We start from the raw sequence: 25588 nt of genomic DNA, 5'->3' as shown, positions 1-25588 counted from the left end.
TTTTGAAACAATCCTCTATGGTATTTGTCAAGGACATGTGCTCTGAAACTAGTTAGCAGTAATTTGGCATGAGACAAGGAAAACTTAGAGAGATCAGTCCCAGGTGTGCCTGGCCAAATCTATCAACCAGTTTCCTTATTGACTTAGATCACAAAATCACAGAATCTTAAGGGTTGGAAGGGACCTTGAAAGATCATCCAGTCCAACCCCTCTGCTAAAAACAGGACCACCTAGATCAGGTCACACAGGAACTCATCCAGGTGGGTTTTGAATGTCCCCAGAGAAGGAGAGTCCACAACCCATCTGGACAGCCCATTCCAGTGCTCCCTCACCCTCACAGTGAAGAAGCTTTTCCTTATGTTTCTTTGGAACCTCTTATGTTTCAGCTTGTACTCGTTGCCCCTTGTCCTATCATTGGCCATCATTGAGGAGAGCCTGGATCCATTGTCTAGAAGAGCTTGCAGACTGAAAGTAGGACAGGGAAAAAAGACACAAAGCAATCTTGACAAATTCGAGAAACAGCTCAAAATCAGGCAGCTAAAATTCCATAAAACCAGAGTGAAATACTGCACTGAGAAGGGGAAAAAATTAAATGCACCAGTAAAGAAAGAGGGAACAGCTGGCTAGATCACAGCAGCAGGGAAACGGATTGAGGAGTTACAGGACCATGAACCAAATATGAATTGCCATTGTGAAGGTATTGCATAAAAAGGCAATTTTCATCTTGGCTGTATTACCAGGGCATACTGTCTGTAAGACAAAGGAGCTAATTTTTTGCTTTCTCAATTCCTCCATGTTACAGAAGCTCAGTAAGAGCTTTGGACTGGAGGTTTGGACTGGAGGAAGGTAACAAACAATATAAGAGGAGCAAAACACATTAGGTTGAAAGGAAAGGATTGAGTCTAGCAGGGAGGGGAAAAAAACCATTAGAGGGAATATGACAATGAACTTGAAATATATAAGGTTGTTACAAGAAAGACTGTTCCCTGTGTCTCCTGAGAAGAGGTCAAGATGGGACAAGCTAAATCGAGTTACAAAGAGGAGGGAATCTTTCCCAGCTATCAGTGAATGAGCAGTGAATGAGCAGTGTAACATGTGGTGATACCATCCCTGGTGTGTGTTAAGGGCAGGTAAGGCAAACACCTGCTTGGATGGCAGCAGAGTGTCTGATCCTGCCTCTGTGCATGGAGATGGAGTGCCTTCTGAATGTTCCTTTCAGACTGACACTTGTGTAATCTTTAGTTTCTAACATCACGTGGTCACTCATTTTGGCTGCAGAGGTGTGACTCCCAACACAGTAGGGACAGTCTACTAGAGACTCTGAGCAGGGTCTTGTCCAGTCTCATTACTGCACATGTTATTTGGTGTTCACCCATACATATTATAGCCATGCCTTCCTCTTACAGGCTTTGTGTTAGAACATCCTATTCAAGAGCTTGCTAAAATCTGTTCTATTATTTTCCTCTTACCTCTCTAACAAGAGAATAATCTGATTGTTCTCACAGCTGAAAGTTTCTGATTTCTAGATTAAATGTGCTTGTGGACAGTCAGCAGCCCCTTGATACAGAGCAGTTCAAATTCACTCTCATGTCTGTGGATATGCTAAACTACAGAAGCTGATGTCACTGCATGTAAAAAACTCCAGATCTCTCCTTCAAGAAGGAAAATATTAGAGATTTGCTGAGGAAAATGAACAGTTTTTCTGTCTTGCATCAGCACACAGATGACCTAAATGACACTACAAAGGAAATGAAGATGTAACATAGGAAAGACTGGAGAGAGGGTGCCCGATGAGGGCAGAACCAGGAGACCCAAAACCAGATGATAGACATAATGAGGTTATCAGCTTGATGGATTCAAGAGGGCCAGGAAGAGTAACACATGAATTGGAAACTGCTGCTTGCAGCGGTGGGAATGGTGGCTTGTATGTGAGGGAGAAACCAGCTCCCCTTTTCTGTCTTCCCTGAAAGACGTGACAACAAAGGTCACGCTCATCTGCACACAAAATGCTATACGTATGTCTCTCTCTGGAGAAGTGCTTATGTGAGAACTGACAGTCCTCTGCTGAATCAATACCGACCTTTGTAAAGGAGAAAATGCTTTCTGCTGAACTGATGGCTATTTCATCCCATAGCAAACCATAACAGATGGGTTTTCTTCAAACCTCTATGCATTTTAAGATTGTATTTACACTCACGAAGCAAGTCTTCTAAGAGGGGTAAAAGTAACATTCTTCTGCTGCTTCATTTTCTCTCTCCCTCCCCCTGGACCTGTGCTTTCCCGGGGTGGCTGGCTGGGTCCTACTCAGCTTGATTACTGTATTCTGACCGAGCTGCTTCTGCTTGGAAAGGAGTTGTCAATGTCTCGCCTTGGAGGCAGGAGTTCTGGTTCCTTTGTGTTCAGCAGTGCAGGCTCCGTAACACAGAGTCAAGTACCAGATTGGGAAGCAGAGAAGAGTACAGCTATCCCTCACTTTCTCCAGAGAGAAAATGAGACTGATGCTATTAACAACACATGCCACCTTCCCTAGTAAAAATGGGTTTCTTTTGTTTGTTGGGGTTTTTTTAATAAAAAAAAAAACCCACACTAATTAGATATTAGCATTATCACTGTCTATGATGGGCATCTGCACTCCTGCCATCCCAGCAAAATTTCAGTCAGCAGAGGGTATTTAGCCAAAATGAAAATTCAGTCTGTGCATCTACCCAGCCTTCCATTTTTCAGTCAGCAAAGAGCTGTTCTCTGCCACGTAGCAGTCATGTCCTACTCTGAAGGCAGACGCTTTTCAGTGGTGTTTCTTGCTGCTTCATTTTTTTTAAATACAAGATAGTAGTGTTTCATAAAAAGCTTTCTTGGGTCAGGACAAAAGCTGCCATGCATATGTAACACTGCGATTAGCATCTTGCAATGAACCAGCTAGAGTGCACAGTGCTGTCTCCTGGTAGATCAATCAGCAGCTGCTTTAGCTAGTGTATGGCAGGGAAGGAAGCCCCTAAAGTTCTTGGTGACAGTAACACAGAGCAAAACAGTGGTCCTGTTGGTGCCTTGCTTTTCTGAGAGATCCCCTTCTTCCTAGGAGAGCCCTAACCCCTAGCAATACAAGGACCGGGCTGGAGGGGCCTGAGCAGTGCAGATGCAAGAAGCAGAAGCAAGATGGAGCTGGCTGCTATTGGGGGAAAACCAACTCATTAGTCTGGATTTTCCCCAGCAGACCCAGAAGGCATGTCCAGTCAGGAGCACACTGCAGGCCCCTGCCCATGCTTCCCCTGAGGGAGAAGGGGTCTCTGAGGGGTGAAGAGGCAAGACAAGGCAGGCCTAAGAAGGACCAAGAGGTAACATGCAGCCTCCTGGCCTCCTCATCCTTCCCCAACCATCCTTCATCTGCTGCCACTGGAGAGGGCAGCACTGGCACAAAGCGGCAGGCACCGCTCACACTGCCATGAGCCGCCCTGCTCTACGTCCTCGGCTGTCTTCTAACTACGCCAATACGGCGCCACACGGCCAGATCCGCCACCATCCCCGAGCACTCCCACCGAAAGGCGCCGGGCAGCAGCGCCCTCACCAAGATGGCGGCCGCCCCATAGCGCAGCCCCTCACCAAGGTGGCGGCGGCGGTGCGGACGTGGCCGCGCTTGGGCGGTGGCACAGAGCGGCAGCGAGCGCAGGCGCGGGCACGGCCGGGCTGGGGACCATGGGCCGGAGGCGAGAGGGGCTGAGCGTGGCCCGGGAGGTGAGGGCAGTGGCGGCGAGGGGTATGGTCGGCTTTGACGGGGGCACGGCGGCTGCCGCCGCTCTCTTGGAGAGCGGTGAGTGGCGAGGAGGGCTGGGACCGCAGGGGTCGGAGCCACCGCTCCGAGCAGGCTGCGCTGTGCCGGGCCGCAGCCGGCCGCCATCTTCATGTGCGACGTCAGCAGAGGAGGCTGAGGCGGGAGGGCCCCAGCCCTCCGTCCGAGGCCTCAGGGCAATGGTTCGTGGTGCCCTTGCTCCTGCTGAGCCTCTGAGCCAGGTTAAGGGGCAGTAGGTGCGTTTGCCCGTGGCAGGGGGTTGCTGCAAGCTCTTGCTCCTAGCCAGCAGATCTGTGTGAAGCCCAGCCTGGGTGTGAGGCAGTGGAAGTCAGCTGAGCACGGGCACCTGCTTTTGAGGAGATGGGTGAAAAACCAGCACATGAGGGCCTGTAAGTCACAGCAAGGAGAAGGGGAAAATAGTGGAGTTTGATAGCATAGCTTCCATCTAAAGCTGGCTTTCTGTTGTCATGCTTGGGTGTTCTGTAATCTGAGCAGTGGGAGGGCTGTAGGTAAGCCTTATTTAAGCCTTATATTTGTATTAACAAGCTGATAAGGTCGCTCTGAAGCACCTTTCATTCTGACTCCGCCCCCCCCTCCCCCCCTGCCCCCCCCCGTCTGGACTACCATGGAAGAGGAGGCAGTGTTGAGCCCACAGTTCAAACTTGTGGGTTGTGGATACACTGGGGACAGCAAATGCCTGAACCTTCCTGACAAATGCCTGCAGTAGGGCAGAATCAATCCAGTGAGTCTCACTGGTCATCTCTCTGTCCTGAAGTCTTCCAGATGAGCATACACACAACAGACCAAGATAGCCAGGGTAGAAAGGCCAGAGGAAGGACTTGGGGGCTTGTCATAGATGCTTCATCAGCCAGGAATTTAAAGGTGAGTGCCCTGCTGTGTCAGTGATTGAGAGTTCAGTTTCTAGTAGTTTTCTGGTCTGTTTCGTCTAGTTAGGCTTTCAGTGGAGAAATGGACATTTCTGGGCACTCTCACCCAAATACAGCAACCAAAAGGAGTCCAGTGGGGACCATGCTGACTGTCCAGGCTTCTTCTCAGTGACCTCAGCGGGGAGAGTTGAAATAATGAAGTTTTGGTGGTTGGTTGAGATGTGACATGGTTGAAACATGAGCTGAAATGGTAGGGTCTACCTTATGAAAAAAGAAGTGGTAGAAAGGGTGAGCCAGGTCCTATGAGTCACACAATAAAAAGGGAGTGATTTTAGCTGCCACAGAAAATTCTTGGAAAGTGTTTGGGGACCTCTGGTAACTTTAGATTTTATGTTTTTAAAAGTAGTTGTGATAGAACACACTACTTTTGAAAAGGCTGTAGAACTACTTAATCTCTCAGCGTAAAGATAAAACTAGAAGATAAAATCCTTCTCACCTTGCAGTGATGAGAAAGGTACTGAACAGAAGTTAGGAAGACAAAATCCCTTTAAGCCTTAAGAGAAGGCTGTGTTTCAGGTGTCTGAACGCATGACAACCAAGTTATTGATTTCATAATTTAAACTTTTATTTGTTTCAGTATTAGCTTCTGAGCGGTTATGATTGTAAAGAAAACTTTCCAAATGAGTCTTAATATGACATGATGCATGGCTAGCTTTGAAAGGCCTAATCTAGGCAGAGTCATGCTTGTTTAACTGAAGTCATGATGCTAAATGAATGCAATTTTCTATATGGACACTTATCAGATTAGCTTGCACTTAGAAATTGCAGGTGTAATTGATATAACCTGATTTAAACTGATATAAATGTGGCTCCATCATGTTGTGGTTTAAACTTGAGTCCGTTCTCCTTTCTTATAGCTCTGTAGGCTTTCAACAGGCATCCCTGTTGGCAATGCCAAACTGCCCAGAACTTTCTTGAGGAAGCTTATCAGGAAAAACATAACTGGGAAGAGTGGTCCATCTTGTAGCAAAACCAGGAGAAGGAAATGACCTTAAGAGAGCGTCAAGGGTGAGGAAAACGTCTATGAAATAAACAAATAAGCATACCAGGTCCTTTAAAGCTTAAAACCATGACTGCAAGGGGACCCATTATATAGGTCTGTATCCTCTGCAAGCAATTTGTGACTTTAAACAAAGAATGATTGTTTACTGTCAATACAAAATTAGGGCTATCAAACAAAACTAGCAGCTGACAAGCTCAGAACAAACAGGAGGGGTGAGTTCTTCCTGTAACCTGAGGCTGTGTTGTGTAACTCGTTGCCAGAAGATGTTGTACCACTTCAAAATATACTTGTGGCTCAGACAAGAACTGAAAAAAAAAAAAGTTCATGGAGCAAAAATTGGGGCTATTAAATGAAAAGAGAACACCTTGTGCTCAGGCAGTGCCTCAGCTGCAAAATGTCAAGTACGTGTTTGGAGAAAGCATTGTAACGTGTGTTACTGCTTCAGACAGGGGCTGCTCCGTGTCTGCCTAAGAGGATAACAGGGAAAAGGCCAATGTTGCCTGTACTCAGGAGAGCTGTTCTTGTGGGATTTCAAAAGCTGTGGGTGGTGCCATGTGCTCACTTCTGTGTGCTGTCCTGCTTCTGAGCCACCGCTCTGAGCTTAGACAGGGGGGCTGACTGACTGGATAGTCTCTGCAAGGCTGGCAGAGACACAGGTAGGATCCAGCCCTTTTTCCTTTACCAAGACAGAAGGTTGATCTGCAGGATTTTTCTTAGACTTTGCTGGTGAATCATCCTCTATTGTGTATAGCTTTGCCTGGTAAATACTTCCAAGCACGCTGTGGGCACAGCCATCCGCAAAATGATTTGCCAGCGTGCAAAATGGCTCCAAGAATGTGGTGAAAATGGAAGTGTGTCCATGAACCGCAAGTTAATGTTTGAATTTAAGCAAAACTCACCTCTGCTGGACTGATTTTAATAATCCAGCCAAATTTCTGGGTGCGGGAACCACTAATTCTTCTGTGAAAAGAATGGCTCAAGTGTGTGTCAGGTGACAAGGCACAAGAAGACTGCTCAGGGAAGGGGATTTTTTTCTTTGCCCCCACCTCTTCGGTTGGCTTTGATCTGTTTTATGAGGGTCAGAAGACGAAAACCTCATTAGCTAACGCTGTTGGATGTCGACGTATGTGTGATATGGCTCTTTGCCAGTATCTTAATTAGGGAATTCATAAAAGCAGAGGGTGGATGCCAGTTCTTGAACAGTGCTTTTAGCCTTTCTGCTGGAAAGAAAGCTTTTATTAATTCATTACAAAATGTATTAAAAGGGATTCAGCTCAACTCTGTAAGCCGAGCTGCTGCTTTTTTTCAACTGTCTTTGTCTCTGCTTTTATGTGAGCCGTTTGAGGCTCTCTGCTCAAGAAGGTCCCAACAAATGAGATTTGTAACAAGCATGTTAAGTCGGTTTGGATTGAAATCCACTCCAGGTCTCTCTGGTTTAAAAAGGTCTCCAGATTGCGAGCAAGTGTTGCCAGAATTCAACAGAAATGGCTCAGTGCTTTTTCATACCTTGTGGAGCAAGGAAGGCATCTGGTCTTAGATCCCTGTGTGCATCCAAAGCTGCTGGGCCTTGACTTTCAGGAGTGGCTCTTGAGGAGCAGAAGGGCAGCTCTGTGTGCCCCCAGCCGCTGCCTGGATGTGAAGCGCCTGTTTCACTTGCCTCTTTTAATGGAGTCTACTTAAAAATAGTGTCCCTGCTACAGGCTGCATGAACCTGAGGAGCTGTCAACTGAGCTTGCAGCGTGCTGCACTTCAGCTCTGTTCCAAAGGATCCTCTTTGTGGAAGGGAGAAACAAAAGGTGCAAGGGTTCATCTTTGCAATTCCTAAGCCACCGTGCTGAGCTTGCCACTAGAAAGATGAGCCGGTGAGAAGTGCAGTGATAGATCAGCCTAGTGAGCTTGGCTCTTTGCTTTCATGTAGGCCTCCAGTAGGCCTAGGTACACACCCCAACTGACCTCCTCATGTAGCAGTTAGTAGGAGAGAAAGCTTTCGGTCCACTACAAGCTCGGGTGTGCACCAGCTTCTAGGATTGCTCTCCTGGAGAGCTGCTGCAGGGAATTATGCCAGAGCTCTACAGGTTTTCTTGTGCTTTACAGGCTACAGGCCCCCTGGGAGTTTCTTCAGCAGCCCAGAGAGTAATCAGTAATTCCCAGGCATTGCTCTGATTTTTCGCTGTGCTTATTTTCTATTTCTCTCTTGTCTTTGACCTACAGTGAAGAGTGACGTGGATAGCTGAGCTGCTGAGAGACTCCTAGTTGCAGGAAGAGATCCCAAATCCCAAGTGAAGCAGTGGCACTTATATAGCAAAACAGTGCTCAGCACATCGTTTGGGTCAGTGTCTGAGACTCCTTGCAGAAATGAGCCACCTCCAGGAGGCAGATAGTACCATCCTAATTTATATACAGGGAAAGGAGGCACAGGAAATGGATAGTGTCTGGGAATCTTCACTCTCGTATTTCCTTACAACTCTTAATGCCCCAGACTAGCCTGAAGAAAAAAAACAGATTCTGGAGGAAAAGTATTTTGTTCAGCAGCCTGTTCCTCCTTCCTTGCCTTTGCTTTTGTTTTATTATCATTATTTTCCATCCCTTGTGCCTCCAGCTCAGCAAAGCTGATGGTGCAGTTCTCGGGCATGTGGTTTATTAGCAAATTATTGCTCTCCAGCAGGGGACCCAAACTTTGGTTTTGATTTAAGAGCAGTAAAACCCCATTGAAACTTTTAAAGTATGATGTGGAATCTGGAGATTTTTAGTCAGCAGAAAGTAAAAGCATTGACAGAGTTGGGCAGAATATCCTCTTGTTATGTCTCGTGAAATGACAGAAGTATAGGCAGAGAATATACTAGTGAGAGCAACTGCAAGCTGAGCAGGGGGAGCTGTTCTGGAGGAGAGTGTAGGGAGTGCAGGGATGTGGGTAATTTAGTGGTGGGGTTGGCCAGTGCCCAACCAAAGCTCTTGTGGTATTTAATAGGATTCTTAATCAGGTTTCCATAGAAGGCGTGGTGCATTGTAGTAAGTTTACTGGCTAAGGAGGAGCCAGGTACCACATGCTGAAGTGCTTCTTGCTATGTGTGTAGGTGAGAACTTCGAATAGATAAGGGAGCAGAGACGATCATTTGCAAGTGGTAGGAACTGGAGAGGGAGATGGTCCTTCTTAAATTGGGCTGGATGGAGGCCCCACCTCCACTCCACTCTGCTGTGAAATTAACTTGCTGATAAGCATGGTCAGAGCTGACTTGGGTGAAGCCTTTGGTTGTCCTTGAAGCAGATTGGGAGACTCTCTGACTGAGCTGTAGTGGATGACAGCGAAGAGCAGCTGGGGTTAGCATTCTTAACTGGCTGATGTGGAGGCAGACAATTACTTCTCCCCTGACCAAATGCATTTTCAGCTGATGTGGTTCAAAAATATCCATCTTCCTATGGAGGCAAGCCTGAGCATTGCCAAACAGGGAAGGGCAGTCCCTGTGCTCTGGGATCAGGTGATGTGCCTTGGTGCTCCCCTCAGGCTCCGGGGAAGCTGTGCCTCTGCGGAGTTTGGCATCTTAGCAGCCCTGGTAGAGTTGCCTAAAAACAAGGGCCTTTGAAATTGGCAAGATGCAAAGATTTATTTGAGCCTTGTAACATGCAGCCCACTCCCCAGCTCTACTGTGCTGCCTGCAGTGGGATGCTTCAGCTGACTGGCTGAACTGCTTTTCACAGTCAGCTTTGTTCTTCCTGTTATACGTCAGGCCTCTTCTCCCCTCCTGCTTGTTTGTAACGGTTGCCTGCCTTTCCTGAGCAGAAGGTGTGAGATTGCTAATGAGCCCAGGACAGAGCTGATCCAAAGCAGCAATAATTGGGCATCACTACGTTTGATTTTATTTCCCATATCACTGTTTCTGGGAGTATTTATGATCTGGGCCACTTCTGAGGCTGATGTCCAGGAAGCTATTGTCTCATTCCACCCTAGTTCTTTGCTCAGGACTGTGCTGACACTTTGGTTCTGGTTTGTGAAGCCTCCTGCCACAGAGAGGCCTTAATGCCAGCCATCTAGCTGGCCTTGGCCTTGCTTGGAGAACCAGGCACAGCAGGAGTCTTGTGCTAAGTAGCTAAAAAGAGAGGTTGTTGCCACCTCAGGGCACCGAGGCAGTTTTCTTTCAGGCTAGGATGTTGTGTTCATATTATCTGTTTAATCCCACTGCTTTCAACTGGAAGCAAGCCTGAAAGACAAAGAGTTTTTTCTAAAGATATCTATGCTCTGGCTGTTGGGCCGAGAAGAGGAATGATTCCCAGAAGACATGGGTAGGATTCCCCCCTAGGCAGTCCATTTCCACACAAGTAGATCAACTCTCCTGTACTTTGCCACACTTACTCCCCTCTGCAGGAAGATATGAGAGAGAGTGGCAAACCTGGAAAACCTGACAAGGAGACACAGGAGATGACCAGTGGTTGTGCACATGGGAACATGTTCCTGGCAAAACTTGGTGTGGGTCAAAGGTGTGAAGGCAGCGGTGAAAGCTCTCTTGAGCAAACTGTGCAGACTGCTGTTGTAGATTTACTTGGGTAAAAGAGATAGTATCAGTGTTCCCATTTGTCCCCTCTTCACCCAGGCAGACTGCTGAGGGTGCTTTGTAGTCATGTCCTATGAACGTGTCTCTTCACAGCACTAAATCAAGACCTTGTCCCTCCAGCTTTGGCCAAGGCCAGTCTCTATCATTTTATCCTCTTTTAATTGCACAAAGATGCCTTAGATCACATCTTTGCTTGTGGAGCCACAAACAAAGAAACCACAACAGGCTGGAAGAGGAGGAGATCTTAGCAAAACAGTGCTGGTCACCAGCCACACATGTGAGAGCATTAGAGCTGGAGTGGCTCTGTCTGGGGTTAATGTCACACCTGCCTGGGCTGTGACACATGCTGATCTGGGAGGCAACAGGCTCTTGGTGCTGCACAGAGCTGGGGCTGTTCCTCCCTTCATTTGGGGAGGAAGGAGGTGAAGCTGCAGAGCTGCCACTCTTTCCATCTGAGTGGATGTGGATCCATGTTAGCTGAGAGAAGAAATGTGACTGGTGTGGTGTTTTTCAGATCGATGGACTGGAGGAGAAGCTGGCACGTTGCAGACAGAGCATGGAGGAGGTGGATCGGAAACTGCGCAGGGAGCAACTCAGCCCTGAAGGAAGGTATTGCTAACCGCCTCCTGTCACAGCTGTGGCTCTGCACTGCTGCTGGCCCTCATCCTGCTGTGGCACTGAGCAGGGGTTCTTGAAAGGATGAGAGTGTGTGGTTCCCTATGACAGGACTCTGTTCCCCCAGCTTGGAGCTTCCTTGCTAGGGTGAGAAGTTCATTGATACATGGAGAGCGCTCTTATCAACAACCTCACTCTCCAACCAGCCAAGCAGTGCCCAAAACTTGGCAGTTCATTTGCAGAGCTGCCTCCTGGCTGGCTGGCAAACAGCTGTATGAGTCTAGCAAAGGCTCACTGCATGCTGCTACTCAGGTCTTGCTGAAGCTGCCCAAGTTCAGTCGGGGCAGATGTGCAGCAACTCCTACTGCAAAAGGAGCTGAGGGAAATTACCTGTGCCTGTGTTGCAGACATGTGTGGATGTAGGGTAGGGATGCAGTGATGCAGTCTTTCCTTGGGAAAAGGAAGAGGGACAATTCTGAAGTCTGTCACTGACAGAAGAGATGACTGTAGGCTTCTAGAGCTGGGACTTGAGCAAGGACTTTTACATGGATTTTGTAGCAGACATAGGTAGAACCTGCTGTTTCTCTAGAGTGTGAAGCAAGAGATCTCCCAGATGATTCCTAAATCCCTCTGCTTGAGGACATTGTTTCAATCACAAGCATCCTGCTGTTCTGCTCCTTACTAAATAAAAGCTGAGAAGCTCAGTCATAGGCCCAGAGCGGTCCTGTTGCTTGCTCGTGGTGTCTGCTCTACAGTACTGTCCTACAGAACCCAGTTAGAAATTACCCTAGCAGCAGTGACATCTCCACAGCCTGATACTGATCAGCCTCAGCCTAACTCCTTCTTTCCTCCTCTGCATCCTTCCCATCTTACTGGGATTTCATATCCCCACCCATATTTGGACCAGGTGCTATCTCCTCCTGTCCCTCATCTGTCTAGCCGCTCCTCTAGCCCTTTTCTAAGCCTAAATTCTTCTCTTGTTTACTGTCTGTATTCTTTATCTAGTACTTAGGTGGCCAACAGCCAAACCTACAGTAGTGGTAACTTGACAGGATGGAATGTATCTGTATGGTTTCTCTGAAGTGCAGGGCTTAGAGCAAAGCATTAGGAGTAGGGATTGCTGGGGCTTTTTCTGAATTTTACAACTTGTGTGGAGATGGAAACAGATACTCTGTTGCTTGTATCCAGACCATTTGAGAAGTCCTGGAGGAAGATACTATCATCAAAACTATTGATTCAGTGAGTAGTACACAAAGGAGAGCTCGGCTTTCCCATTTTGAAGTTCAGTTGTCATGGTTTCTTCATGTCTCATACTCAAAGCCTCTTCCCTTGACTATCTTCACAAGGCAAGTCTGTAAGTAGCAGCTCAGTCATGTCTTCTGGCTTCCTCCTGGCTGCACCCCACGTCGCCTCTAAGAGCCCTTTCCCCTCCTGCTGCTGCAGCTCACTTTCTTGCCCTCCCTAGCTGTACAGAGAGATTTGGATCTCTTTCCTGCTACAGGTTCTTGCTCTGCCCCAAGGGGAACAACAAACCCTGTTACACTTCCTGCCTGCTCTGAACCAGGAGATAATTTGGTAGTGCATGTTTGTTTATATGCACACAGCCTGAAAGGAGTGACCCGTCCTCACTGCCGTCATGGAAACCCTGCTGCTTTCAGGCAGTTTGGTTTGCATTTATATTTTAAACTGTCTATTAATTAATCATCTTGTGCAGTTTAAGACACTTCGCCTGACTTACTCTTTGTTGTTAGTATCCTGAGTCTTCTCTTGTAAGAACAGGTTGTTTAACTGGTTGTTACTGGGCTTGGATTCAGCTTGCTTTCTTGAGTTGCCTAATTCGTGAAAATTGGATACCTCTGACAAAGGGATCCCAGGTTCAACTGGTGAGAAGAATTAAGTGTTCCAGCACTAAGGCAGATGTGCTGGAGGGGCAGGATCCTGCAGAGACCATGTAGGGACCCTGCCCCATCACTGTTCCAAAAGGAGAGATGTGAAACTTTGGGAGAAAGAAAAAATAATCTAAAACTGTAGTTATCTCTTCTCTTGCACAGCTAGGGGCTTCTAAACTGTCACCTCTCCACAAGTAAAGGGCGAGGGACTCACTCTGTGAGCAGATATCCCTGGGAGTGGGACAGTCTCTCTTCCATCATATAAGCAAAGAAATAGGCTGTGTTGTGCCTTGCAGGTAATGAACTCCTCTTCTCATTACAGAAAGTCACTGGAGAGAGAGAGAAACTTACTAATGACCAAAGCTGACAACTATGGTAAGAGCTTCATTAAAAATGGTCCCTCTGGGCTGGATGGGATCAGTGCTGCAGCTTAGCTTTGTCTTCAAGCTTCCGTCACCTCTGACTTCTGCCTTTGAATTTAGGTTCAACCAAAGGGAGCTAGACTGAGGGGAAATCTAGTCAGCGTATTATAATAGGAGTCTGGATCCTCCCTCTTGAGCTGTGCTATCATGGCAAAAAAAAAAATAAGCATCAGCTAATGAGGGGGGAAAGATGGCCCTTTCACACACCCCAGATTCCCAGGCTTCGCTAATCTTAGCTCAAGTCCATCTGCTGGCTTTTAACATTCCTTGGGTTGGTTTTTTTTCTCCTCTATTTAACAGAGGCTTGCTAAGCAAGCTGGCAAGTGCTAGTTGGAGTGTAGCAAAGTATATGCTTCCCTTGGGGAAGGTTTTCACTGCATCGGTTTCTGGGGCTGTTGAGCACACGAGTGTAGGGATTCACACTCATGTGCTCCCTGCAATTCCAGAGAGCGGGAGTGTTTCCTGCTGCAAGTCCTCCTGTGGACAGCTAAAGTGAGAGTCCCTCTGAGCTACAGCACGCTTGACAGCCCTTCCATGCTGTTAGGGATGCCGCTTTGCGTGTCTTCAGGCTTCTGGTGTCGATCAGCATGTTAACTGCTTGGCAGCACCCTGCAGCAGTGCAAGCACCAGAGCTCACACAGGGGCTAGAAAAAAGCACATGTGTTCTTTTAGTCCCAGAGAGTATGAGTATGATTCCGTGACTGTTTCCAGAAGACTAATGGTTATTTTAAAGAGACTTGAAGCTGTTCCCTAAGGGCCTACCACTAGAGATGGCATCAGACTCTACACATGGCTGCCACCTTTTTACCAGCAGTCAGTCATCACTGCCAGCAGCAACAGCCTCACCTAAAGGTGACAACTGTTCCTCCAGGGGGAAAACAGTGATTGTGCACATGGGCTTTTTGGATCACTGCTACGGCCTCTGATGAAGTCTCTGCTTATTCCAACTGACCCATTCGAGGCCATGAACTGCAGTTGCTGACACTGGCATTGCTCCATGGGTTTAAGCTGGCACTGCTGCGTTTGAAGTGATTGGACCTGCCACCACCATCTCCTCTCTAGCCTTGCAGAATCAAGCAGTTTACTCTCAGAATGCATGTAAGATGTGAAGAGTGGGGCGAGAAAGAGCAGCTAAAAGCCTCTTTTGATACCAACACCAGTTTGGGAACCTGGAGCACCAGGGCATTCCCGCTGGAGGCTGCTGGTGCAAATAGTAGAGGCAGTACCTGTGCAATCACTGCAGCTGAATTCAGCAGTGAGAGCATTCTCATGCTGGAGACAGTCTGCAGCCAGCCTGCCACAGCCAAACAGCTGTAATTATTTTGCAGGACAAGGTGTAATGCTGTAGGCTTCCCTTGTTGGCTCTACCATCAGCAAAGTCTCATGTAACAGAACTTGTGAGAATGGGGTTCTCCTCTTTGGTAAAGGGAACAGAAGTGGAGATCAGTAGGACTCCATACCTTTTGTGGCCACTTTCTTCCTCTTCTGCATCTGTGTTTATTCTTTTGTAAACCAGGGCCAAGGAGAGTGACCTGTCTCTAAAAGAGCTGCAGACCCTACCAGAATCAGTGTTCAGGTTCAGACCTGTTCTGCAGTCAGATCCTTATGGTACACAGGGAAACCCAGATTCTGCAACATTAAAAGGTGGCTGCAGTTGCATTGAGGTAAACTTAAGCATTAGGAAAAGGTACCAGGCTGTTACATCTAGAAGATGGTAGAAATAGCTCACTGCCCTTTCTTCTTCATTCTTTTAGGGAACAAGCAATTACTCTAATGACCTGTTCTGTCCTCAGTAGGGTCCCCAGATCAAAGTAATCTGCAAACAAGAAGGGATCTGGCACTGAAGTAGTCCCAAGCACAGCCACTGAGATCATCAGGCTGAGAGTTAGCAAATGAAAGGGTGCCTACTAGTGTACTTCTTGTTCAGCACACTTGACAATGGGCAGCTTTACATACTCCTCTTGAAAGAGTTGCCTGTGGCAGAAGTAGCATTGTGCTTCTCAGGCAGTTTTGAATGGAGAGGGAGCTGCAACACAAAGAACATTCACAGACCAGGCTTTTGTTTGTTTCCCAGAGAAAGAGCTTCGTGTGCTTCGAAAGGAAAACCGAAAGAATGCTGCCCTTGCTGTGGCCATGGGGTTGCTGATTGCTCTTATTTACACCTGCTGGACAATGTGATTGCACTCAAGAATTCTCTCTGCTGACCAAATGACTCTGCTGCAAGCGAGGAGCTCTTCCTCTTCTCTCCACTGTGCCTCCCTCAAGGATGAGGATCAGCATTTCACATGTGTTTGTCCTCTCCAAGCCTCGTTGTAGGAAAGATTTTTTTCCTTTGAGAACTGAGTGGGACAGGAGACAAACCAGAACTCACAGCACACTTGCAGTTGGAAATGAGGTCAGGCAGAGCTCAAGGTGGTGCTCTCCTACTCAGAACCTGCTCAAGACCACCCAGCCTGCTGCAGGAAGGCAATACCTTCTGCCTCATCAGGAGGAAACAAGGACGGCCCCACGCTCTCTGCCCAGCCCAGTCAGAATACTTACCCTCTTCTTGGTTCCTGGGACTCGGCCATAAGCTGAAGGGACACTAAGCTCTTTGAATCAAATAACAACTTGGGTATTGTGACCTAAAAGCTCCATGGGTTCCCAGAGCTGAGCTAAATAAAAATGTTTCCTCCTCCCCACTGATTTACAGGACCAAAGGAACTCTGCTCCCCAAAACTAGAGGGGAGGTAGGTATCTCTTTTCTGCATGCAAGTAGCATCCAACTTTGGCTCTGGGTGCTTGGGCTTTGAGATCTACATACCCCTCAGGTGCAGCAGAGCTTGGTAGCCATTTTGCGCCTCTGAGTCACCACTTGCAAAAGACAACTTACTCTCAACTCCCTGGGCTGGAAGTGCTTCTGCAGGGCTTTCAATAAAATAAATAGACCTTGTACCTTCCCATTTTTAATTTTTCCCCCATTGTGTAGCAGCCTCTCAGCCACTGCTTTGCCGACATCCCGCCCTCTCCCTGCTGGCACACAGTGCAGCACAGTAAGCCTTGACTGGCTTAGGCACTTAACCCTGCTCAGACAGGTCTCACTGCAGAGTTACTACTCTTGTGTGGCCTAGAATCTCCATGAGCATTTGCTTCCTTAGAGTGGAAAAGCAGCCTAGCATGCTGGAGGGGAGTGCTGGAGACTATCCCCTCTAGTCCCCTCTCCATCTGAGGCCATGACATATACTAGGTAGCCCTCAGTGTGCTCTAACTTGCGAGGAAAGCCTTTTAAAGGGCTCTGCTTTAGAAATTGAACTGTGCAAGGCATTTCTCTGTCTCCACACTAACACACACTGCTGGCTAGAAATTTGTGGGAAGCAAAGTAAATGAGCACAGTTGTGAGCTAAAGGGGCTGTATTGGTACCAGAGCTGTTGAACACAAAGAAGCCAACACAAGATGATACATGGCTTCATAACTGTACACTGTGCAATTAAATGTACAGAAACACTCCCTCCCTCACCCCCCTTCCCAACAGAGTCCTCTGCATTCACCTTGCAGCAGGGAAGCAAGCAACATGGAGGCTCACGCTTGGCTTCTCCAAGGGGGAGTCAGTCAAGGTTCAGTGCATCAAAAATAAAAATAAAAGCAAATTAAAATTGGGAGGGGAGGAGCTGGAGGCAACTGGGTAAGCGGACAGTATCTTCATAAAAGACAGCCTGCATGCTAGCCAGGTTTTATTGCACCCTCAGAGGCCTATGCTCATCCCAGGGTACTTCCTTCTACTCACCTTTGTGCCTGCCAGCCTGCAGGACACCAAGGCCCTCAGTGGAGGGCACACCACTTCCCCAAGGAGCCTGGCCGAGGGAGCAGCAGAACTGGCAGGCCCAAGAAGCACCAGAACTCACATTATTGGTTGGTGTGAAAAGCCAACTGCACACAGGCCTGGAAACTGTCCACTGGGAGATTCCTCCTTGTCCCTCATTGAAGTGCCTTCGCCAAAACAACTGCCAGTGGTAGGCCTCTTGCTCTTTGGGGGTGGGGGAGGAGGGCCACCATGTCTTTCAGACATGTTTTGCCGATGCTTGAGAGCAGAGCAGGTCTACAGGTCAGCAAGGGGATGCGTTAACAGCATGTCAGTCCTTCAGCTGCTGTGGTAGGCCTCACCGTGGTTGGGGCCTAATAATCACCCAAGTGGAAAAAAAAGCTTTGACCCACTATACCTTTGGCCAGAGCTTGAGAAGAAACAGAACAGCTTCCCTGCAGGATAGTAGGGGCTACCTAGTTGCCAGCTGACCTCAAGCCACTCCCCTGCTTGGGCTCTTCAGGGGCCGCCAACACTGACCATGCTGAGGCCTGTGTGGCTCCTTCACCAGCGCTGCCGTGCTGCAGTGATGATTGCCTCTGCTGCAAGGGGTTGTGGCTCCTAACTTCATTTACACCAAATCCTAGAGAATTAATACTAGATGGAGACAATTTGCTCATGAGGACATGGAAGTGCTCCAAGCTCAGTGAGCACAGCCTGCTCATAGGATATCATTCGTAGAGGGCAGAAGAGGACTTCTACAACATGCCATCCTCCTCCTGGCTTCTTCAGATGGGGTGCAGGGCACTCTGCACCTACAAGTGACAATTTCCACGCCTTGCTACATACAGCTTGTTCAAATCATACATACAGGTGTGGAGAGAAGGAAGGAAGAATCTAAACAACTGCTACAGATTCTAGAACTATAGCTTTCTTTAAGGCACAGTTCAGACAACTCCTAAATAGTTTCCTCCCTACTGCCAATCTGTGTTTAAAAACAAGCCAAGAACAAAAGTAATTTTACTTCTTGGCCTAAAGCAGTCAACTGTGTGTTATCGTCCGATTTATGTGGAAGACCTGGCAAACGTGCCATGGAAGCCAGAAGTGAAGGTAAAACATGCAACAGAAGACAACTTTGAGCCCAGCACAGAAGTGCATGGAGAAGTCTGTCAACACACAAATACCATGCTGAGAGTTTCCCTGCCCTGTGCCTTCACCCCCAATGCAGCTCCAGGGCCAAATGAAATACAGGAGAGTTTCAGAGCCCACTCTGACATTTAAAAAGGAAAATCTGGTAATCTTTCCTGTGAGTACAGTCAGGCGACAGGATTTCTTCTGATTAACTAACATTGTCAAAGTCAAGACCTGTTGTCACTGAAGCCCTGTCAGACGTTCCCATCATTTCCTCCAAAGGCCTCCCCACATCCCCTTTACTCCCTGAAGATCTGGGCAATAATGTCGAGTACCAAGAAACCCAACACCCTGGCCTCAGGGTACTGGGAGGCATACACACATTCACAAACTAACCTCAGGCTGTGGCTCAGGACCTGGAAAGGGGAAAAATCCTTGTCACAGAGGTCTGAGAAAGGCCTGGCACCAGGCACATCAAATCTGTGCCAGGAACTCTACTCATCACCTGTGTTAGCCTTTGTCCAACAGGATATCATCACATAGGAATTGCCAGTGGTCAGCCAAGTGCCTTGATAAGCAGAAGTGTTGAAGATGGAAACAAGAACACACACTTGCATCCTAAAGCCAGCATTCCTCAATGAGTGAACACACTCTGCTGGGTAGCGTAGGCCTTGGCCAAGGGCAAGGAGACAGCTGGTACAGCCATGATGCAGGCAGCCTCAGTGAGCTGCTGCCCAGCTCTGCCACCAACACAGCTCTGCTCCTCCCACACTGCCAGGGAAGCACAAGCCCAGAGAGTTCTGATGCACACAGAGGTCCACAGCCCTCGCTGAACATTTGAATGAGAGCTGCTGGCCCCTTGGCCTCAGGCATGCAGCAGGCCAGGACAGAAGGGTGTTAGGCCTTGGCTCCAGGAGTCACCGTGCTCCAGCAGCAACACCACCCAGGCCATATGCTTATATATGCTGCCAAGGCAGGGCCTCATCCTGTGCCTTCTGCATACCACCTGCTGGTTCCAGCACCTCTGGGAAATCAGCTCTGGAGAAGACAAGGATAGAAGCTGTGGAGCCTCCCCAGTCTCATCAGTCCCTGAAGAATCCAAGCTGGGCTCAGTCTCCCCCCTGCACCCCTCAAGAGAGCAGGGTTAGGGATAGTGGGCTTGGATGAAAGACAGGACGTCCTCCTTTGATAGCTTCTCTGGATCTTGCCTTTTCTGAGAGTCGTGAACCTTGACACCTTCCTCCCACTCCCAGAAGAGGCGGCTGTAATGGCAGACGCTGTGGGCAAGCAGGAGAGCAAGATTAGTTTGGCAGGGGAGGGGTGAGGAAGGAAAACACCATTATCCTTGCCACTACAGAGACAGCTGCCCTTGCAATGGGAGCCACAGGGAGAGGTTCCTAAGAGGTGCCTTAGGAAAAGACCAGTGCATTCATTCACTTCTCAACTTCCAAGCCTAAGAGATTTCCATGGAAACAAACTTGTTAATTCTAGCTTCACTCAAGGTTCAGTTATTTGCTGAAAGGAGACAGGTCATTAGGGAAAAAATAGCTCCCCTCAAGTTTTCGAGAGGATGAAACTGTCATTGCAGGCAATGGAAAGGCCTTAATGAAGAATTTAGACAAGTCTTCCAGCAGCAGCAGCAATCTAATCGCTTGCCACAAAGCTACCAGAATCAATAGTAGTTGTCCTATGGAGCTTTGCAAACCAACAGCACTTCACACTGTACCAAAGCAGCCAGGATCATCCTGCCTCTCCCCTCCTGAGAAAGAACCCAGCTTCACTTGGCTGCCAGAGCTCTGGTCCTACAGTGGCATCTCTCAGCTCCATCCATCATGCACAGGCCTCCCTCATTGCATCAACATAGTCCCAGCCATAATGAAAACAGAGCCACTAATTACTGCCGACACAGCAGCCTCCAGTTTTGTACAATTACTGACACTTAATATTCATAGCTCATTTAGTGCTGCTGTTCTAACAAAGGGGTATTAGCAGAGAGACTAGAGCACATGTCAATGGCTAATTATAGACACATTAGTACTCACTCACCCCAACACAACACATCCCTTCTGCAGTCTCACACCAGCTCCTTCCACCTCAGCCAATTCCTCCTACTCCAGAGTACTTAGGCAGAACTACAGCCACCCTGACACATGGAAGGAAAAAAAACCCTGCTTTTTTAAGCCCTATCTTACATTTAACTGGTTAAGGAAAGCTTAAGCACACTGATTAAGCACTTCTTAGGAACACTGCTGTAAGGTAGGTAAGGAGATTCAAAGGCAGGAGAGCAGGAGCCCCATTTCATATCAGCTTTTGCTCAGAGGCACAGTCCTGGGTAGTGGCAGTGGAGACCAAGGCCAGGGTGTGCAGAACACCTCTACCCACCGTCCCTGAGCTCTCATATTTGCTGTACTTAGGACCTACTTAAAAGTATTTAGCCTAGTAGTCAATACAGATGGGTTCAGCAGCCACAGTATTAACGACTGTCCCATAACAAACCACTCCAACCTTTCCCATAGAGCTGCTGCTTCCCCCCCCCCCCCCCTTTTTAAACAGCTCCCAGGTAGCGAGAGCTTATTCCAGAGCCTGGGCTAAAAAAACTGGGATGTACTTTTAAAATAGCAACTTCCAAGTATCTTAAAATAGGAAGGTGCAGCAAATTACAGTTGCTGGGCCATTTCCCTGTGTGCAGGGAGGTTCAGTAGCTTGTACTCTGTTGCAGACAGGACAACAAAGTTGCAAGGTGTGCACTGTTCATAGTGACTAACTGAAAACACCCACGAATCCAGATCATCTGTTTCCTGAAAGTCTGAGAAGGTGCCAGCTTCTCCAGCACACCCTGCTGGCGTGACCCAGCTGTGCTTGCAGTGCAAACAACTGCAAGAACACAGCATAGCACCCCTGAACTCCCTTCCAAACACCCACATAGACAAACTCACACAGAGCTACCCTTCCATAGCCTCAGCTCTGCCTTGTACTCACTGAAAGGGTGCAATGGAGTCAGATGGGAGGTCGTAGGTAGATTGCTTGGTCATTTTGTTGAAGAAGAATTTCCTCTTGGAGTTTTTGCTGTATGCCATTGTCCAAGGATCTTGCAGAAGAGTCAGAGGGATCAGAGAGAAAACAGAAAGGGGGGAAAAAAGCACAGTATAAACACACTTATAGTACCAGCAGGGAAGAGGAATCTGTAAGAACAATTGTGATTCTTCTCTTACTCCTTTTTCCTTTCTTCCCTACGACAACCTGCTTCCTGAGCTGTTCTCTATTCACTGAGAAAACTCCCTTCTTGCATTTAAAAGCTGACACTCCAAACAGGATATTTCCATGTACTGTTCCTCTGGAAAATTGTAATTTTTCATAAAAAAGCTGTCTCATTAGAAATAGTAAGTCATCGGTCTCGTAAATAAATGGAATTGCTCACACAATAGCTAATCAACTCACAACAGAAAAACCTCTCTCATATCAACACCCAAAACCTTATCTTACATGCAAACAGTCAATCTCTAGCCACTGGACCACTCCCATTATTTTTTTTTACCAAGTTATAGCGGGAAGGAGACCAGTCAATACTTCTTAGTCCAAGATACAAAGTTAAGTAAGAGAAAAGACTCTCTTCCTACCATTCACAGTCCGTACGATGTAGAGTCCCGTGGGCACAAAGTGCCGGTCGTCTCGGCCAGTGTAGGATAGCCGCGGTATGCCCCTTGAGCTCTTGATGACTTTCATCTCTAACCTAAACATTGAGAGAAGGCAGTGATGGAGATTCCTCTGTTCCCATCCTCTTGCACACACCAAGCCACCTGCGCACCCTCCTCCAGGGTGTCACAGTGAAAACTGACAGCACCACACAGGACAGGACAAGATCATGACATCCTGGAGGATTCACCACCCTGCCTGCCCAACACGGCTACAGAAACCAGCCTGAGCCGTCTGGGTTAGGCAGCAAACCGAGTGTTGCAGTGAAGGATCTATGATGATGTACTATACTTAATCCAAATGAGGTTCCCATTTCAGATATGAACTCTTAATTTCTCAAGCCACCCAGAAGCCACTGACACTTCTGCACATAAATTCAAGTGCTGTTGCTACTTCTACGGTTGTAAAGCATATTGGCCACAGCTATGGCATCAGAACTCAGCAGGATGATGCTCCAAGCCATCAGCATTTCAGAAACAGCAGCCACCAGTTGCAGCAGCTCTAACAGCTCTTCCTCCAGGACTCCTCAAGCATAGGTCAGCACATCCCTCCCATTCCTGCGCACTGGCGGCTAGTAACCTCCGTGGGCCAAGGAGCCTCTCATTTGTACTCGTCTCTTACCTCACAAAGATCTTCTCCATTTCCTCCAATCTGTACACTTCCTTCACTCTGCAGGGAAAAAAAGACAAAAATACAATTAAAAATAAATTTAAACCACTCTCTTTTTCGTCCCAGCTACAGGGAGCAGTCAACCAGATCATTGTGTAGAGCATGAGGTAGGTGGTCAGGCATGAATGAGGTTCACCCTTCTTCTCAATCTTATGCTTGAGTGCCTTATCTCTCCTGGCTTGAGAAAACCTGACAGCTGTATGCTCGTGACTGGGCTGCAGTACACAGCACAAGAGCACCCTGGCTGCTAAGGAAGCTGGGCATTTTTACCTTAGGCTGAGTGTACAGAAAAGGAAGAACCCAAGTCAGGTGCTTCGGTTTTCCCATGGGGTAAATTCACCAAAGTGAGCACCAGGCAGGTTCTGAACTGCCCAACATTATCCTCAGGGAAGCCACAAACTCATTAGTTACCCTGAGGTAAAAACAAGGCCTTGCTTTGTTTTGTTTTGTTTTTTAATTAGTAAAGATGATTTGGGGTCATCATTCTCATTATGTCAAACTGCTTTTGATTTTGTTGTTCTGAGACAAAGACAATCAGAAAGTTTCAAAAGCACTCCCTTTGATCTGCCACCCTAACCACTCGTTTGCAGTGCACTGCTACAAGCACCAGGCTTTCAAAGAGCACAGTTTCACAAGAGCAGTACAGGAACCCTCTCCTCTATAACCCTTTTCCACAGCTATTCTCACTTCACTTTCCTATTATTGCAACTGTCTTAGTTTAATTGAGTTCCTACTCATTATCTTTCATTATGCCACCAAGAAGAACATCCTCTTTCCCTTCCTCCAACTTCTCTCACAGCATCACAACAGTTTGACTTCTGAAACAGCAGCTGTTTTGTCCACAATATCTATCCAATATGCAGCACGATAATGCTCTTATGCTTCACCATAGCAGAATTAATGAAGTGGAAGGTCAGGAGGCAAAGCAAGCTGAAGCCCTTTGTCAGGAACTTTCTTGGGATTGTAACTAAAGCCTTCTCCTCAGGCTATAAGAGACAGTAAATGCTGGTCAGCACTTCACGTATTGACTAACTTGGCATCTCTGTACTGCTGCTGACCCTTTAGGCAGACAAGGACATATTAAGTCTTTGCAATGATTAAGCTAACTGGGTTCTGGACCAACTCTAGCACATTTGAAACCAGCACAAGCCAATCAACCTATGATAAAAACACGGCTGTTTGATATGTGAAAGGACGACATAACTTCGCTGCTATTGCCCCTCATCTTAGATATTTAAAGGGCTTTTAGCTTCCTTCCATACAACATAACAGAACTATGAATTCGGCTTGAACTTTAACTCCCCCTCGGCTCCTTATCAGGTCCTTCACCCTCCAACCCACCAAAACCAAAGCAGGCCGGGCGCTGTCACTCACCGGATGGGGTTCATATCTGGCCGGCTAGGTTTAGAAACAGCTTTGACAAACTTCTCTGCCAGCTGAATCCTGAATGGAAATTAAAAGAGACTCTAGCAATTTAGCCAGATCTTTGGCACAGCAAGTAGTTAACTGTTTCAGCTGAATAACCGATTAGACACTTCAGTACATGCAGACTGCATCCATTGATTGTCAGACAGACACTGAGCAAGACTTTTTTCACCCTACCCTCCCAGCTCAGTGCCCAGCATTACTGGGTATTATTAGCAATGGGTCTCCACAGCTTCCTCTGTGAGCCCATTTGGTGCTGAACACATTGATATATCAGGAGGAAAGCAGAACTAGTAGAGACATCGTGTCTCTGAGAAAGGAAACTGAGGGGCTAGTTCCAGCCAGTTACCAGCTGTGCTCATTCATATTCTCTGGATGCCCGGTTTACCCAGACCATGCCTGGCTCACCCCAGACTAAGAAATGAGCCAATCCTGCCCTCACACACAGACAGGGTACAGTTGGAAAAGGCCACACACACTTCACTTCAGAGTGGGTTCACTCACAGTTGGATCTTTATAGCAGCATTTCAGCTGAATGCACTTGTCTCCCTGTGCTCAGCATTCTGCTTTTAGTGTGAATGCTGTTTCCCAGTCGCTCCTCATCATGTACAAGAGAGAAGCATCTCCAGATCCCACATACCTCTGGTTGAAGTGCTGCTTCCGAACATCATTACCATTCAGCACCAGGACATCAAGGATGTGGATGGCACTGATTTTTCGCTGGGCTTTCCCCTAGGAAGAGCAACACAGAGACTTTACACTGTTGCTATTTCAGCTTTGATTTATAAGTCCTTTTTTGACAGGACATCATTTGAGCAAGAAAGCACTTTTTGAGATACCAGAAGCACGCAAATTCCCTGCTGCCCATTGCACAGTCATCTGCCAACCTGCAAGAAGTGGTGTATCTCTACTGCACAGTTCCACCTCAGGGGAGGGAGACAGGGCAGGACCACAGCTGCCATCACCAGCTCTGTGCCTTATCAGGTGCCCCAGCACAAAACTCAGTAACTACAGCACCCTCATCTGAGATGCCAGAGGACAAACTCCCAGGTAGCTGTGGTAGTTTGAGCCTGGCTGGATGCCAGGTGCCCACCACACCACTTTATCCCCCACCTCCTCAGCAAGCCAGGGAAGGGGAGAAAATAAGATGGGAGTCTCGTGGGTTGAGATAAAAGCAGTTTAATAAATAAGCAGCAAAGCCGCGCACGCGGGAAGCAAAGCAAAAGCAGATAAAGCTGTTACTCTGTACTTCCCATCAGCAGCGATGTCCAGCCACCTCCCGAGAAGCAGGGCTTCAGTACGCGTAGCGGTTGCTTTGGGAAGGCCAGAAATGAATCTCGCCTCCCCTTCCTGCTCCTGCACTGCAGGAGCTGCTGTGGAAAATCACTACCGTCCCAGACCCACTACAGTAGCAATACGTTACACTGGAAATATACCATTGAGAACCTTCTCCCTCAAACCCTGCAATCACTACTGAGCAGTTATGTACCCAAAAAGCCACAGAATACGTGAAGTCACGTTGGCAGTGTCAGCTGCTGCTGAAATGTAGGATGACAGCACCATATCAAGTGTTTTCAAAATTATGTTAAAAGCTCGTGTATCTAGCACTGGACAGAAAGAAAGAACTTAACCAATATAGTTTCTCTAAACATGATACATAAAAAAACCCTGCACCTGCCAAGTG

General features: G+C 47.6%; 2 protein-coding genes across 4 annotated transcripts in view; one reads left to right on the top strand and one right to left on the bottom strand.

Annotated features, from left to right (window-relative positions):
- Positions 1-3660: 3660 nt before the first annotated feature.
- On the top strand, positions 3661-16146 carry CCDC167 (coiled-coil domain containing 167). 2 transcript variants are annotated; one of them, XM_061991261.1, is made up of 4 exons: positions 3661-3729; positions 10796-10890; positions 13108-13160; positions 15282-16146. In XM_061991261.1, exons 1-4 carry the CDS (start codon positions 3691-3693, stop codon positions 15383-15385), a joined length of 291 nt encoding a protein of 96 aa, XP_061847245.1. In that variant the 5' UTR covers positions 3661-3690; the 3' UTR covers positions 15386-16146. The 2 variants fall into 2 exon arrangements, with proteins under 2 accessions (XP_061847245.1, XP_061847244.1); XM_061991260.1 differs by lacking the exon at positions 3661-3729 and adding an exon at positions 4475-4666.
- A 433-nt stretch (positions 16147-16579) lies between these two features.
- Positions 16580-25588, bottom strand: part of CMTR1 (cap methyltransferase 1) — a 28021-nt gene continuing 19012 nt past the window's right edge. The window contains exons 19-24 of one of the 2 annotated variants that reach the window (XM_061991255.1): positions 24545-24636; positions 23854-23922; positions 22432-22479; positions 21735-21847; positions 21097-21205; positions 16580-19394 (exon numbers count right to left, since the gene is read on the bottom strand). In XM_061991255.1, the coding sequence (XP_061847239.1) occupies positions 19262-19394; positions 21097-21205; positions 21735-21847; positions 22432-22479; positions 23854-23922; positions 24545-24636 (564 nt within the window). In that variant the 3' untranslated portion in view covers positions 16580-19261. Of the gene's footprint in view, positions 19395-20191; positions 20261-21096; positions 21206-21734; positions 21848-22431; positions 22480-23853; positions 23923-24544; positions 24637-25588 lie in introns of those variants that run through there. The other variant, XM_061991256.1, reaches the window with a different exon arrangement.

This window comes from Colius striatus, chromosome 2, assembly GCF_028858725.1.
Source record: "Colius striatus isolate bColStr4 chromosome 2, bColStr4.1.hap1, whole genome shotgun sequence".
Classification (NCBI taxonomy): Eukaryota; Metazoa; Chordata; class Aves; order Coliiformes; family Coliidae; genus Colius; species Colius striatus.
This window is presented reverse-complemented; position numbering and strand designations above follow the sequence as displayed.

Coding starts and splice junctions, on each gene's coding strand:
- CCDC167 (XM_061991260.1), top strand. CDS start 4,499: ATGCCTGCAGTAGGGCAGAATCAATCCAGTGAGTCTCACTGGTCATCT. Junction 4,667..10,795: donor CATCAGCCAGGAATTTAAAG/GTGAGTGCCCTG, acceptor GGTGTTTTTCAG/ATCGATGGACTGGAGGAGAA. Junction 10,891..13,107: donor CAACTCAGCCCTGAAGGAAG/GTATTGCTAACC, acceptor TTCTCATTACAG/AAAGTCACTGGAGAGAGAGA.